General features: G+C 47.5%; 1 protein-coding gene across 1 annotated transcript in view; it reads left to right on the forward strand.

Annotated features, from left to right (window-relative positions):
- Nucleotides 1-15,874, forward strand: part of IL12RB2 (interleukin 12 receptor subunit beta 2) — a 69,686-nt gene that overhangs the window by 38,268 nt on the left and 15,544 nt on the right. The window contains exons 9-10 of the mRNA XM_053592925.1: nt 7,684-7,903; nt 12,894-13,094. Of these exons, the coding sequence (XP_053448900.1) occupies nt 7,684-7,903; nt 12,894-13,094 (421 nt within the window). The remainder of the gene's footprint in view (nt 1-7,683; nt 7,904-12,893; nt 13,095-15,874) is intronic.

The following is a 15,874-nucleotide window of genomic DNA, read 5'->3' on the forward strand; positions in this document are numbered from 1 at the left end:
GAGCAGCTCTGGGAAACCAGAGGCCAGAGACTCCCACCACTGCAGAGAGGGGACGTCAGGCCCTGACACCAGAGGAAGCCCCAAGGAAACCCCACCAGCCCTGTGAACAGAGACAGCCCGTTCCTCCTGACTCTGCAAATGCAAGGTGACCTTTAACTTCAGTGGGATGCTCACACTGGAGGAGACGGCCTCATGCTGACAGAGTGTGAGTGTGGGTGTGAATGTGCCTGTGGGTGAGCGTGACAGCAGGTGAGTAGTGTGTCCACGTGTTGTGTGTAGATGTGTGAATGTATGAATGTGTGTGTGTTTCAGTGTGAGCATATGTAAGTGTGTGTGTGTGCTTGGAGCATGTGTGTGAGTGTGCCTGGGAGTGGTGTGTGTGCAGGCATGTGTGAGCGTGCCTGTGTGTTAGCACATTGAGTGTATCAGTGTGAGCATGTGATATGAGTGTATGAATGTGAATGTGTGTGTGAGCGTGAGTATATGAATGTCTGAGGGTCAATGTGAGTGTGTGCCAGTGTACCAATGTGAGTGTGTAAGTATGAATGCTAATGTGTGTGAGCGTGTGTGAGTGTACCAATGCGAACATGACTGTGAGTGTGGGCAAGTGTGTGAGTGTGTGAATGTGAGCGTGTGAAAGTGTGTGAATGTGAGCGTGTGTGAATGTGAACATGTGTGTGAATGTTAGCTTGTGCTAGTGTACAATGTGAATGTGTGTGGAATGTGAGCATGTGTGTGTGATGTGACCATGTGCAGGTGTGCCAATGTGTGTGTGTGTGCAAGTGTGTGAATGTGAGCGTGTGTGTGAATGTGAATGCATGTGTGAATGTAAGCGTGTGTGAATGTGTGAATGAATGTGAGCGTGTCTGAATGTGGGGGTGTGTCTGAATGTGGGTGTGTGTGTGAATGTGAGAATGTGTGTGAATGTGAGCATGTGTAAATGTAAGTGTGTGTGTGTGAATGTGAGTGTGTGCGAGTGTACCAAGGTGAGTGTGTGTGAGTGGTCACGCTGAAAGTGAAGGAGCCCTTTGCTTTGTTGCCATGGTTTCCACGTACTGGGAGGTAGCTACCCATTTTTCCAGGCCTTGATTTTTCCTGAAAGCTCCATTTCCTCAAAAATATCCTATCAACTTTTTTAAGAAATCATAACTATTTTCAAAAGGAAAAATATTTTCAGTGTCTAAGTCAAAAAGTACAACCTGATTTATGAAATGAAACAAAAACACTCAGATGTTATTAGAACAACAAACGCAGTTAACAAGCAGAAAACGTTTCTCATCCACAAACAGCTCCGGCTGTGTTTAACCCTTCCCGGGGTCTCAGCAATCCCGTCCCCCAAATGCCCTCTATTACCTTCTGCACAAAGTTTCCTGTTATTTGCTTTGATCCGTGGTTCCCGTGTGTTTCTCCTCCAGTTAAAACGTGACTAACGCGTACCTTTTAAGAAGAAAATCACCTCGACTCTGTATATGAATAATGCATGAAAAAAATATGCTAGCGAGGCAAAGCCACGTTAACCTTTCTAGGGTCGTTTCCTCTATTAATTTCTTTCGAATCCTCTTTCCGTCTTGATCGTAGAAAATCACAAAACATTCTGAAATTGGAGGACATGAGCCTGAAAAATCAATCCCTGTATGCACGTCAAGCTGAACTCACTCACACATCCAGATAAGGAACATGTTGACGTTCCTCCTTAACCATTAGCCCTGTGCCACGTTGCAGGGTATGGAAGCCAACAAGCCCAGTCTTCGTGTCCTGGAGCTCACGGTCCACTGAGGCGACAGAGCAGGGGCTGCGTGAGAGGGACACTCCCAGAGTTGAGGGGCAGTTCAGGGTTCAGCCCAGGGGAGACGGTTGGGTCTGCCCGTCGGAGCAGGGCCATGGTGAGCGGCTGGAGCGACCCCAGAGGACAGGTTAACCGTGACAAGGGTGGGGCGGCATTTGGGATTGTGGATTTGGGTGGGAAGAATCACTTTAGGAGAGCACTGTCCCACAGGACTATCAAGCAAGCCACAAATACAAGCCGCAACTTAGATAATAAAAAGAAACAGGTGGAATTAATTTTAATAACATATTTTATTTAACTCAGTTTATCCAGACCACAGGGTATCCCAGAAGTAACCCATGAAGTTGCCGTCCATAGGCAAAATGGGAAATCATAGCTAATTATACCTTTATTTACAAAATGTTCATCACCAAATTTTACAAAGAGGTGGCCAACACGTAGAGAATGTTTTATAAATATTTTGTAAAATTTGGTAGTGAATATTTTGTAAATAAAGGTACATGTTAGCTACGATATCCCATTTTGCCTATGTACAGCGACTTACTCTGGGCAACTTTGGGGATCACTTGTGCATATTATCATTTAAACATGTAACCAATGTTTACAATTATTGAGATATTTTACATCCTTTTTTTCCTAGTAAGTCTTCAAAACCGGAGTGTCTGCTAAGGGCAGGTGTCGTGCCAGGGTAAGGAGCTCACAGCCAGGCAGCGGCTCCCGTTGGCCCCACGCCTGTGGCTGGGGCTTCTCTCCCATCTCCAGCAGCACAGCTCCTATGTTTGAAAGCAACGCAGAGAGAGTTAAGACAACTCTTGGTTCCAAAGGTGGGGGAAAAATTTGGTGCTTTTTATTCATTTGTTGTAGGAGGTTTTCATTTTGATAAGCGGCTACTCTCAAACCAAAGAAAGAGAAGCTAGGAAGCCCCGCACCACCTTACGGGGGCCAAGAAGAGACTGCCATACCGGGGACAGCTCCTTCCGCACACCTGCTCTCCCTCGGCCTGTAGTTCTCTGTCATACAAAGAACAGTTCCATCTAGATCCCATCGCACTGAAGTGATCAAGTTCTTTGGCCTTTGAAAAGCATTTGGTAAAAATGAAAAGTATCATTTGGAACCTGACCTATCGATGTAGAGTGAAGGGCTATTGTAGGTCTCTAGGGAGGGGATGAGGTTGAGGCCCTTGTATAGTCATGGGGGCGGGGAGGAGATAGTCTCAGAATAATATTTAAATTCCAAAGCAGCAGGTGGTACCACTTCAATGGTTTTGTTGCAATGCTGAACTCTCTCTCCTGTCCCTCTGGCCCTTGCTCCACCACAGACTCACACAACATTTCTGAAGGTATTTCTGGAAAGAAGAGGCTGCTTTCCCTCACTCACTAGACACGCCTGCTGTGCCAGCTGAGATGTATGGCACAGCGGCTGAAAGTTCAGCTTCAGGCCGAGCTTTGCTAGCTGCACCACTTCCCAGCTGTGTGTTCGTGGGCGGGGCGCCCAGCCTCTCTGTGCCTTACTTGCCTCGTGAATGACGTGCAGATAAGAACGGTATGTAGCACATGAGGTTGATGTGAAGATCGAGGAGATCACTGTGACAGTGCCGGGAAGGCTGTCGTTATGAGGCAGACCCTGCACACGACAGTGAGGGTGCAAAGACAGTGGGGGGCTAATGGAAGCCAGAGTCTTAAACGATTTCAGTACCGTGATTTTTAAACCTTGCCTGTTGTCTTTTGAGTTACTTCTTCATTTGGACTGGAGTCGATGAAGACAGTCACGAGTTCTGAAATGAGGTGCCCAAGTTTAAACTCAGACTCTGGGTACTTTGTAATCACCTGTGTGGCAGTGGGAAGACATCCACGTAACACTGTCATGGAAGGCCTGGCCCGGGTGGCCTGGCTCTCCATGTGCTGGGAGGAGGGTCCTGCACACGTGATAGCAAAGGTCCCATCCTAATGATTCTCATATCACTTCAGAGTGTCTGAGAGCAGGGAACTTGCCAAGAGATTGAACATCTTTCATTTGCCCAGCACACTTCAAAACTCGGTACCTCCCGTAAGTCACTGAGTGCTCCAGTGAGCCAGTGTTGTCCCTGGGATCATCTTCAGTTTGTAGGCAGGACAGCCAAGGCTCACACAGCTGCTGCGGGCAGGACAGCAAAGGATCTTCCCTAATAAGAAAGACCAAAGTTGGCAGTATTCTAAAACCAAGGTCAAAAGAAATCTGTGGCTAAGAAGTGTTCCAATCCCCCATCTCTAAGCCTTGATCATAGACCCTCTAGTCCAGGCGTCCTCAAACTTTTTAATAGGGGGCCAGTTCACTGTCCCTCAGACCGTTGGAGGGCCGGACTATAGTTAAAAAAAAAAAAAAACTATGAACAAATTCCTATGCACACTGCACGTATCTTGTTTTGAAGTAAAAAAACAGAACAGGAACAAATACAATCACACCACCTCATGTGGCCCACAGGCTGCAGTTTGAGGACCCCTGCAAGTCTAGTTGATACAGGCTAAGCTCTAACAGTTTTTTTCCGTATTATTTGCACTGGAGGAAATTCAGATGTAAAGCATTACTTCATGGAGAGTATAGTAAGGTTTTTTAAGTCTTAAGAAGAAATGATTTATCAGTTCGCAGAGACACTCCTTCTCAACAGATCTTTAAGTTAAAAACAAGAACAGGTGCATTGCATTTGGAAATGTGTGGATTTTGTCCTGCTGTGAACTATCCTTACCGAGTTATTTTTGATGCTGCAGGTTTTCCCAAGTAGCAAAACCCTTATAGTAGGTTTACTGAGGGAGCTGGTCACGTGTCACTTCTCAGACAAACCTGAGGAGGCTTTCCATACCCACAGGGCAGAGCAGAGAGAGGACTGAAGGGGAGAGACTAAGGGCTGCCTCTCCTTCTTAGCATATACCCCCACCCCCAGCAGGAGAGGGTGATAGGAACAGCAGGAACATTGGCCTGAGACGCATTCTCAGCACTGCCAGAGAAGGCACAAGAGTTTCCCAGTGTGGGTGACACTCTGGGCTGGCAGGTGACTCTGTCCAGATCCCACCTTTCCTCCCCACACCCCCAGGGGATGCTCTATGCTGACAGTTCCCTAAACTGCCCCCAGCTCAGCAGCCTCAGCAGAGCAGGGCAGTTACAGGGGCTCAGGTGACAGTAAAGCCTCTGGCTCACAGGGTGGCCCAGTAGATGTCATTTTCTTCTGTATTACACACCAACAAGCCGCACAGAGAACAGAGGAGCTGTTCTGGGAGGAGGCTGCGGGCTCTCAGGTCTGCAGTCCTCCTGGGTTCACAGCCTGCTCTTGTGACTCCGAGCCGGCTGGGATGCTGGGTCCCACCCTCCTCACGCGGCTGGACATGTGCCTGCTGTTGACGCTGCCTGTCAGGACGACTCACACTTAGAGAATCCACCGTGCGCCAGCAGCTCTCAGGCAGAGGGCCAGGGGTTCAGCAGGGAAGCTGGGCGGCCGTGTCGGTCTGGTCAGCATGCAGAGCGGCGCTTCACAACAGAGGGGCTCAGAGCTCTGGGTCCTCCTCCGCCCTTCCTCATCTACCCCTCGCGTGGCCTTGAGCAAGTCACCTCCTGGCCCCCAGCCCTGTTCTCCTATTGAGAAAATAAAATGCTAAATTAATTGCTGGTAGATTCCCCTCCAGCTCGGTGGTGCTGTAATGACACTCCGTTTCACCCCGGCTGGGACTGACCGATTACACACACTATTTGCAAACTTTGTTACTTCTAAACTTTTAAATCAGACTCTACTGTTTTCAGTTGCTTCAGGAGACTATGTGTCCAGCTGGCTAAAATACCTGACACCTGTTTTCCTATTGGCTCCTGATTTTTTTCTTCCATGGACCCCGTTGAACCCCCTAGGCTGGTTTTCCTGTGTGATTAAGGAGCCTGAGAAAGAATAACCTTTATCCCCAAACTTGAGCTTGATATTTCATATAAGTACAGCCCAGAGGATACCTCACTCACTTGTCCATCTAATCCCATCCCATGCCTCCCTTTTCACTGACATTTTGAATGCCAAAATATGAGAGATGGAGGGGAATAGTGTGAGTCGGAGTCCAGGTCCTTCATGCCCCTCTGAGAAGCTTCACAGCCTTCATCATCTATTGACTAGATCTCTGAGGTCAGCGAAATAGTCACAGCAGTCACTATGCAAGTTCCCTGGATCCAAAATGACAATTCTCCCTCCTTTCAGCACCTTTCCCCCCTTTTTTCTCCTTTTTTCAGATGGATGAGATTCTGGTTTATCCATGAAGAGGGAGGTGATAAAGGCTGGCTCACGAGATTTTTTTCCCCCAGTTAGGGCTCTGTTTCCTTGGTTGTGAGACTGGAACTGAAGCTTCCTGGGTCCCTGTTGAGAACAAGGAGCTTTAGGAGCTCAGTTAACTCTTGGAAGTGCCTTAGGGTGGGGGGACGTGGGTGGGAGTGGAGGTAATGGTCCTACTCAGGACCTACCAGGGAGACCAGCAGGGAAGGGTGGAGTGACAGCTGATGAGGGTGCTCTTCCCCAGCCAGCTTTTGCTTCAATTGCTGACGAGCAGGTTTATTCACATCAGGAGAGAATGTCATACTTTAGAAAGCGCTCACTGATTCTAACCCACAAAGCTCTGAGGGACACGGGAAATGCCAGCTTTGGGGAAAGGCTGAATGTTCCCCCACGAGGATCCCCAGCAACCTGGCATCCACCTGCTGCCCCTGGCCATGGCTGAAGGTCCACTCTTGGGGCATGTGCGTCAGAAGGGTCCTCAGAAAGGACCTGCATTAACCACTTCCAGAAACTGAAATATAAAAAGCTGGATGCCCACGAGTGCATTAATAGTAAGAAACGCAGCTGATGGGCCAGCCAGAAGGCTTGAGTCAGCAGACTGGAGCACCCTTTCCCCGCATTCTGAGTATTTCAGAAGCCAAATTATAATCAAAAAGCCAATTTATTCACTTAAAGTGAAAAAATGCAAATTGTAAATGAACCAGATGCTCATGTTAGCCCCAGCCTTTCCTAGCAGATACCCTACATAGGAAACCAAATGATTAGAACAGAGCTTGGTGACAGGGAACCGGAGCAGGGGGCGTTTGCTGATTCAGGTGTATCCAGCGAAGGCAGCTGCGAGCCCGGCTCCCCATGCAAGGGACGGCCTTAAATCCATGAGCCAAGCCGCCTTCCCTGGCATGAGATGTGGACGGGCACTGCCCACGCTGGACTCGACAGCTCTCCACCTTCTGTGCTGCTGACTCCTGCGGTCCCTGTCCTAACAGGGTTACGAGATGTATAATTAGTTCTCCACTTACTTTCTGGGATGGCTCCCAAATGATCTCAATTGGAATTTTTGCAGTTCCAAAGTTGTCAGTGACACATTATGGGCAGTGTCTAGTTTTCTAGCGCAGATGGCTAATTCGATTCACTGAGTGAAGATTTAGCTGGCTTAGCTCTTAAAAACGAAGCTTGGATGTCATGAGCAACATTGCACTTTCTGTATAAAAAGTTATACGTGTGTATGTGCGAGTTTCACAGATTTAGAAATGAAGAGGGGCTGAGGGCCTTGTCCTGGATCTGTGGAATGGGAAAGGGCTGGAACTCAAATCCAGATCTCCTGAGTTCAGATTCCACACTTGTTCCATGGGATGTGATCAAGCTGTCTACTATTAATAAGTTTCATTTTGAAACAAAAAAGGGAAATCCGTGTGTTTTTAAGAAATATCTTTTGAAATGGTTAGCTGATTTTTCCCCCCTAGATGGCAAGGGGCAGTAGAGAGCGGTGGAGAAAGAAAGAAGATGTGAGTGGAAAGGTCCCTCAGACCAGCCGCCTGCAGCAGGGGCCACGAGGTCCCAGCACGGAGCAGCCAGTGACCTTGGCAGAGACTAAGCAGCAAATGAATGTGTTTTGTTGCAGAATCTGAGCATCTCGGAAGCAAGAGGAAAAATCCTCTACTATCGGGTGACCTTGCAGGAGGTGCCAGGGTGGAGAGCCCCGTTGCAGAACATCACAGGGCACACTTCATGGATCTGGGTCATTCCTAGAACCGGGAACTGGGCTGTGACTGTGTCTGCAGCAAATTCCAAAGGCAGTTCCCCACCCACTCGTATCAACATAGGAAACCTGTGTGGGGCGGGTAAGTGCCAACTTTTCTCTAACATTGCCTGTGGGAGCCGAGTCTTACCCATCTCTTATCTCCCAGGCCCAGCCCAGGGACCAAAATGAGCAGCCAGGAGGTTAGGCTTTGGAGTCAGCAGCTCTGAGCATCTGCCTTTTCCAAATAGCCCATGGGTGGCCTCCAACAAGTGCATGAATACTTCTGAGCTTCAATGTCCTTCTCTCTAAAACAGAAGTTATACTACCAGTCTTGTAGGTCATGAAATTAAATATACCAACAGGTACTTAATAAATGTTAGGTAAGGAACTATTAGTTACATTAAATTGCACACTAATGTCTGGCTAATTGTTATAGAAGCAAGAATAATGTGTGTTGTTAACTTGTAAAAGAAACATTTTGTACCTACAGTCAAAACATATTTTAAAACAAAAGCAGGGCATAGTGGTTCACCTGCAGTCCCAGCTACTCAACAGAATCACTTGAGGCCAGAAGTTCAAGACCAGCCTAGGCAACATAGGGAGACTTTGTCCCTAAATAAATTTTAGAAACCAATAATATTAAAACTGAAATTCTGACTGTGACAACACCACAGCAATATCTGACTATATTACAACTCTTTATTATACAAATTTAATATGTGTTCAATTACCTTCATCAGGAAACACTCAGCTAGATGTAAAGTCTCACGTTTTTATAGTCATACCCTCTGAAAGTTAACTTTTTAAGATAAAAGCTCATGATTAACCAAGAAAATGGATATTAAGGCTGTTTCTCAAGATCTGTATTATTAAAGAATTTCGTGTCAACATCATTGACCTAACTTTAAAAAACATGCCTAAGGGTGGCGCCTGTGGCTTAGTCGGTAAGGCGCCGGTCCCATATACCGAGGGTGGCGGGTTTAAACCCGCCCGGCTGAACTGCAACCAAAAAATAGCTGGGCGCTGGGCGGCGCCTGTGGCTCAAGGAGTAGGGCGCCGGTCCCATATGCTGGAGGTGGTGGGTTCAAACCCAGCCCCAGCCAAAAAAAAAAAAAAAAAATAGCCGGGCGTTGTGGTGGGTGCCTGCCGCCTATAGGAAGCAGCTCCTGTAGCTACTCGGGAGGCTGAGGCAAGAGAATCGCTTAAGCCCAGGAGTTGGAGGTTGCTGTGAGCTGTGTGAGGCCACCGCACTCTACCGAGGGCCATAAAGTGAGACTCTGTCTCTACAAAAAAAAAAAAAAATGCCTAAAATTATACAATAAAACTCAATAATTAGGTCCTTCCTTAAAATTCAGTGTACCAATTTTATCTTCGTATAAGTCTAGCAGTTGTCATTTTGAAAAAGTCTCAACCAAACACAACTATTTCATATACACTGTTAAATCTTGGTTATATATCATTTTATCATCTCATTAACATAGAGAAAAGGTAGTAAATAAAATACTTAGAAGAAAACACAGGTAAACATTGATACAGCCTTGGCTTGATGTTTGAGTTAGGAATGGCTCATAGGAGTTAGGGCTCCTCTTACCAAAGACCCATCTACAGAGACTTATTTATTCTGTCACATGAGAGAGGGCAGCTGCACAGGGCTGGTGCCGCAGCTGGTTGACGCCACTAGGACTCCAGGCTCTTTTATGTCAGCTCCCTATGCCAAGCTCGCTCTCTTCTGCAGGATGGGAGAGGTCTGAACTGGCTGCTGGAGCTCCAGCTGCTTCCTATAGGGTAGAAAGAAGAAAGAAGAGCTCTGTCCTCCCTCCCTAGAGCTCTGCCCACAACAGCACTCACGCTCATTGGCCCCAGCCCCAGTCCTGCTCACACCCAGCTGCAGGCAGGCTTAGAAATACAGTAGAACCTCTGTAAGCTGACCACCTAGGGGATTGTAACAAACTGGTCAACATAAGGAAGTAGGCCTACTGCACTGACATGTGGTGTGTGTCCAGTCTGTGAAAGTTAGGTCAACTTAAGGAAGGGGTCAGTGTTGGGATGTGGCCAGTGTGGGGAGGTGGTCAGTCAGGGAAGTGGTCAGTGCAGGGAGGTGGTCAGTGTGAGGAGGCAGTCGGTGTTGGGAGGTGGTCAGTGCAGAGAGGTGGTCAGCTGTGGAGGTTCTACTGTATATTTCCGGCAGTGGTGTTCCCTAGCTGAAGAAGATGAGAACAAGGTATTTGGCAGGTAAGTGGTAATCACAGGGGGAAGGTACCTAAGGCAGGAACCTTGCAGAAAATTAGATTACTATAGAAAAAAAAAATTTCAGGCCCAGCACAGTCTCGCCTGTAATCCCTGCACCCGAGGAGGCCAAGACGGGAGGATTTCAAGACCAGCCTGAGCAAGAGCAAGACCCCATCTTCACTAAAAATAGAAAAACTAGCCACATGTTGTGGCAGGTGCCTGTAGCCCCAGCTACTCGGGAGGCTGAGGCAAGAGAATCGCTTGAGCCCAAGAGTTCAAGGTTGCTGTGAGCTGGGATATCACGGCACTCCACCCAGGGTGACAGAGTAGGACTGCTTCAAAAAAAAAAAAGAACTTCAGCTTTACGCATAGTAAATTTTTCAAAGACTCCATACAAAAAGCTTTAAAATGCAAATAGCAATTTAAGAAAAATACATAGAAAATATATATTTTTAGCAGAAAGAGGGTTGATAACTATAGGTCTACATATTTATGTCTGTATCTATCCATAACTTTTTCAAATATATGAAAGTCAATTCAAACAATGCATAAAGGGAGTGATAAAAATATGCTTAGACTAACTAGCAATTCATGGGACACAAACTTTGAGAAAATGTGAAAAATCACATCAGACCAAGAAAGAGCAAGTACTTAAAAATGTAAATACAAAGGTATTTGCTAAAATGTTTGAAATAGTAAAACACCACAAACCATCTTTTAAAAAGGCACAGTAATGAAGGCTGAGGCGGGTGGATTGCCTGAGCTCCCGGGTTTGAGACCAGCCTGAGCAAGAGCGAGACCCTGTCTCTAAAAACAGCCAGGTGTTGTGGGGGGCGCCTGCAGTCCCAGCTACTCGGGAGGCTGAGGCAAAAGAATTGCTTGAGCCCTAGGGTTTGGGTTTCTATGAGCTATGACGCCACGGCACTCTACTAAGGGTGCCAAAGTGAGACTCTGTCTTGAAAAATAAAAAATAAAAAGGCACAAGAACAACTTTGCTGGTTATGGTGAAATGGAATGTGTGCTAAGCCCAGTAGCCAATAGGCAAAAGGTGTTGAGTCTCTCAGAGACCGAGACCCTGGGATCTACGGGAGGCCAGAACCCAGTGCGGCCACAACCAGAGGCTCACACAGCAACACAGCTGGGGCTCTGGAGGCGAAGTGACCCCACTGAGATCACACACTCATCAGCATAGAGGTGGGGGGACCAGGCAGCCTGTCTCCTGGGTGGCACTTTCTCTAAATGCTCATTAAATCTCCTAACTCCAAGAAGAAGTGCCTGGCGAAAATGGAGATGGGAAGTTGAATGATTGGGGCGAATGGAATAATTCTGAAAGGGAATGAGGAGAAAGTGAGTTATTAGCAGAGATTGAAGGAAAGAACATGCCCTGGCAAACATCACAGGGGAGGCATCGCCAGACTGGTTCCTGACAAGTGTGGCGCCTCAGAGGCTGGCGAGCTCGGCTCTGCCTGGTGGATCTGCTCAGCCAGGGCCAGGAAAGGCAGTGGTTAGAAAGGCGTTTTGGCTATTTTATCCCAGCACCTGGCAAAGGATACTGCAAACAAACTGAAGGGTTCAGTAAATATTTACTGAATGAATAAATTCATTAAAAAAGAAGCCTTGGGCGGCGCCTGTGGCTCAACGGGTAGGGCGCCGGTCCCATATGCCGGAGGTGGCGGGTTCAAGCCCAGCCCCGGCCAAAAAAAAAAAAAAAGAAGCCTTATAGCATCACAAGGTTATCAAATACCAAGGCAAATGAGCACAAAGGAACCAGTGCTGGGAAACCGAGTTCCTGGCAAGATGGTCAGCGCACAGTACGTGGCTCTGATCTCGAAGCCTGTCCCTGGCAATGCTGCCAGAGAGAGAGACAGGGACAGCTGAGTTCTCGCTGTCTCAGCTGGAGCAGTGATGGGGGACCACAGGGCACGTTCTAGCTGTGCACTCCTCTTTTGCTCACACTGCCCTGCTGTGATCATTGTCTGGGCATCTCCATGATGGAGCAGGAAAGTCCAGCAGGATGGGCCAGGGCAACGTCAAGGACACCCCCAAACCTAACTGGAGAGGAGAGACAGGAAGCGGCTGTGCCTGTGGGTGGCCACGCCTTGAGACTCTGTCTCAAAAGAAATTAATAATAAATAAATAAATACTACTTTACTCATACCTATTGATAAAGATTAGGAAAAGTAACAATTACTGATGGGGAAATGACAACCTGTATGCTTTTCTTGTTGGCATGTCAACCAGCCATTTAGAGATCCATCTGGCAGGGTTCTGTGGAATAGAACATAAATTTACCCTACAGTCAAGCAATTCTACCTGTATACTGTAGATCCAAACCCACTCTTGCCCGGACATGCAGGAGAACACCCCCTCCATCCTCACTCATGTTTGCTAACAGTTCAAAGGGACCTCCCATCTGCTACTTAGGACCCAGCGATCACTGGCCGCTGTCCAGAGAAATGAATTTGACTTACCCTGAGCAGCAGGATAAAAGTTAGAAAAAGCTTTAGATTATTTCCCAGTATTTTTTACAGGAAAGTCGGTACGAAGGCAAAGCCACACTCATTTTCAAGGATAGATACATGTTTAAGTAAATCCATGAAACGGAATTAGAAAGATGCATATTACGTTCCTTAAAAGTGGGCAACTTTGGGGACCCAGGAATGGAAAACGGAGTGGAAGAGGAAGGGGAAAATAATTCTGTGACTAAGACCACATGGGATCTTGCACAGCCGACAGCGTGAGTTCTCCCTGCACTGGGAAGCAGGGTGACCTTAAATCTGAGACCCTGAAGCCCATACAAAACTGCTGGGGTGAGCTGGACTTTCACATCATTTTGTGCTGCCTCTTCTTCCCCCATACAGAGTTGCTGGCTCCTGGCTGGGTCTCAGCGGACTCCCAGGGTGAGGACAGCGTGGTGGTCAGCTGGCAGCCCCCCAGGAGGACGCCCTCTGCCGTCAGCCAGTACGTGGTGGAGTGGAGGGAGTTCCAGCCTGGAGGGGACACACAGCCCCCTCTGAACTGGCTGCGGAGCCCCCCCTCCGGTGTGTCTGCTCTGATCTCAGGTACCTGACTGTTCACCTTCCTTCTGAAGGGTGACTAAGTTCTTATTTATTTGGAGGAACTGTGGGCAAGAGTCTAAGACCTGCCTTCAATTACCTGCGTCCATCCAGGCTGCACCTCAAAATACAGCCCTGTGGCCTGAAGGGCTGAAACATTTAGTATCCATGGAAAATCCATGTCCCCAGCACAGTCCCGGATAACATGGATGACTCAGTGATCCACAGGAGTATGGCTGAGACCTCATGTGGCAACGGGCACTGTTACCTTTGGGAGTTCATTTAATTTCCAGAACAATCATGTGCTGTTAGCTTCCCCAGCATAGGAAGAGGAAGCCAGAATGTCCTTCATCATCGATTATCTATATGATAACTGGTGTCCTAGTCCTCAGGTCCCTAGTCGGTCAGTGGTTAGAAGCAAGCAAGAGAACACACCTGAAAAGATGCTAAAATGACTGGACAGAGCTTAGTGTCTTTTTTTTTTTAAGCTATAGCTACTGGAATAAGAAGTTAATGTCATTTCCAAGCATGAGTACAGCGTAGTGGCTAAAAGTGCTTTATCTGAAGCCAGACTACTTGGAATTGAGTCTTGGTGTGGTCTAGGGAAAATTATTTAAATTCTCTGCCTCAGTTTCCTCATCCCCCAAAGTGGGGGATTAATATTACCTACCTCATTGTGTCATCATGAGGACTAACTGGATGACTGTATGGAAAGTGTTTTGAACAGTGCCCGACACATTCTAAGTGCCCAATAATTTAGTTGTCATTATTAAATGCAACAGAACTAGGACTTTAATAGATCTTCAAGCTCACATTCCTGTTAACATTTCCATTAAACCACGACAGTCATTACACCTGTCTCGGAGGATACACACGCCCCGCCTAAGTGGACAAGATTTATACAAAATGAATAAATACAGCACAGGGTGTGATAATGCCCAAGTTCATCCCTTAACTGTGTGCTTCTTGGACTGCCTGCTCAGACTTCTAGCAGGCTAAGTTGTCATCACCACTCTCAAAGACAATGCTACTCAGATAACCCAGCGAGCATTCAGAGGAAGGTGAGCACGTCCTTAGGAGCTGGAACTTTTCCTCTGGAAATCATTTAGCCTAGGGAAGAGAATCCTAGGGTTGGTGGCTGTTGCTGGTTTTGACGTGTACATGCAAAAGGGTCTGTGGTTCCTTTGCTATTCTTCATGGAAATAATAATATGGCAGATGGCAGCTCAGTTTTCAGAAATAATTTTCCTACCCTGAATGGTCTTTACTAGGACAACTGATTACCTCCCAAAGCAGCATTTTCCCTCTCCTTGGAGTTTTTGTAATAAAACCAATGTTCCTTCAGGGCTGTTGTGCCCATCAAATCAGAAGAAATAGTGGATAAAAAAGCATTTACTAAGCTTTAAGCTGCTGTGAAATTGTAAACATTGTAAGCTGCGAGAGGACTTAGCCCTGCAGGAGAGTTTGAACCATGCAGTCCCTATGCTTCCTTCCTTTTAGAAACACCGTAGTTCTGTACAAATCTCTTAAATTTGTATCAGGAGGGAGTGTTTTTCATAGTTAGTAAAATAAAATGTTTTTAGACACCTTAGAAATACTCATTTGAATAAACTATTAGTTTATGTTGATGTTGCAGTCTGGATATACCCACCTGAAAATTCAGTGACCCATACTTATTCTAACTTCAAAATGGCCCCCTCCGTCAGCTGGTTCTCTGACTGTGATTGGCCATTCGCAGCCGTCCCTGGCATCTGGCTGGGGCACAGGTGGTACTCTGGAGGGGGCCAGAGCATAGCTTGGCTCCTGGCTCATGGGCTGGCGGAGGCTTGAGCCCAGTACTGCGCCTTCTTGGTGAAAACACTTCTGTCCAGGGAGAGCCACTCCTTTTACAAATACGTAACATCACAGTGTCCAGAAACCTCCCCTGATGCCCACACCGACGGGGGCTCCCTTCTCCCCAACCCCTCTGGGATTGCTCCTTCCGACTCTTCGCTGGATGTTTGCCTTCTCTCACACTGGAGAGGCAAAGTTAGCTTTCTGCAGAAAAACCACCTCAGGGATGGTTTATAAAGGCAGAGCTGGAGACCATTCCCGAGGGTGCCACGTGGGTAGGTAGGAGGAGTGAGGGAAAGTGAGCCTGAGAATCGGGGCCACACTCTAGAAAGGAACTGATGGTCTCAGGAGTGTGGGCTTCATCCACTCAGGTTTTGGGGTGGGGAGCTACGTCATGAGGGAGCCTTCATACAAGAATCAGCCCGTACAGCAGGAGTTCCCCAGGCCAGAGCCGGGAACCAGCTTGCTGGGAGGCCTCTCCTCTTGGAGGGAAGGAAATATTGGCCAAGTCACTGAGCCACCTTGTCTCTCCTCCTCCACTCTTAAGAAGACACCCACAGCTTTGGGTAGACGCAGGGGCCCATGCCTGGAATCCCAGCACTCTGGGAGGCCGAGGCCCATGGTTTGTCTGAGCTCAGGAATTCAAGACTAGCCTGAGCAAGAGTGAGACTCCATCTGTACTAAATGGTTTACTGAAAATAGAAAAAAAATAGTCGGGCACTGTGGCAGGAGCCTCTAATCCCTGCTATCAAGAGGCTGAGGCAGGAGGATTGCTTGAGCCCAGGAGTGTGAGGTTGCTGTGAGCTGTGACAGCCCAGGGTTACAGAGTGAGACTGAAAAAATAAACCCAAAACCCACAGTTTCTGGGGTGGTGCCTGTGGCTCAAAGGAGTAGGCACCCACCCCATATGCCGGAGGTGGCAGGTTCAAACCCCGGCCAAAAAAACTGAAAAAC

The sequence above is a fragment of the Nycticebus coucang genome, chromosome 5, assembly GCF_027406575.1.
Source record: "Nycticebus coucang isolate mNycCou1 chromosome 5, mNycCou1.pri, whole genome shotgun sequence".
Classification (NCBI taxonomy): Eukaryota; Metazoa; Chordata; class Mammalia; order Primates; family Lorisidae; genus Nycticebus; species Nycticebus coucang.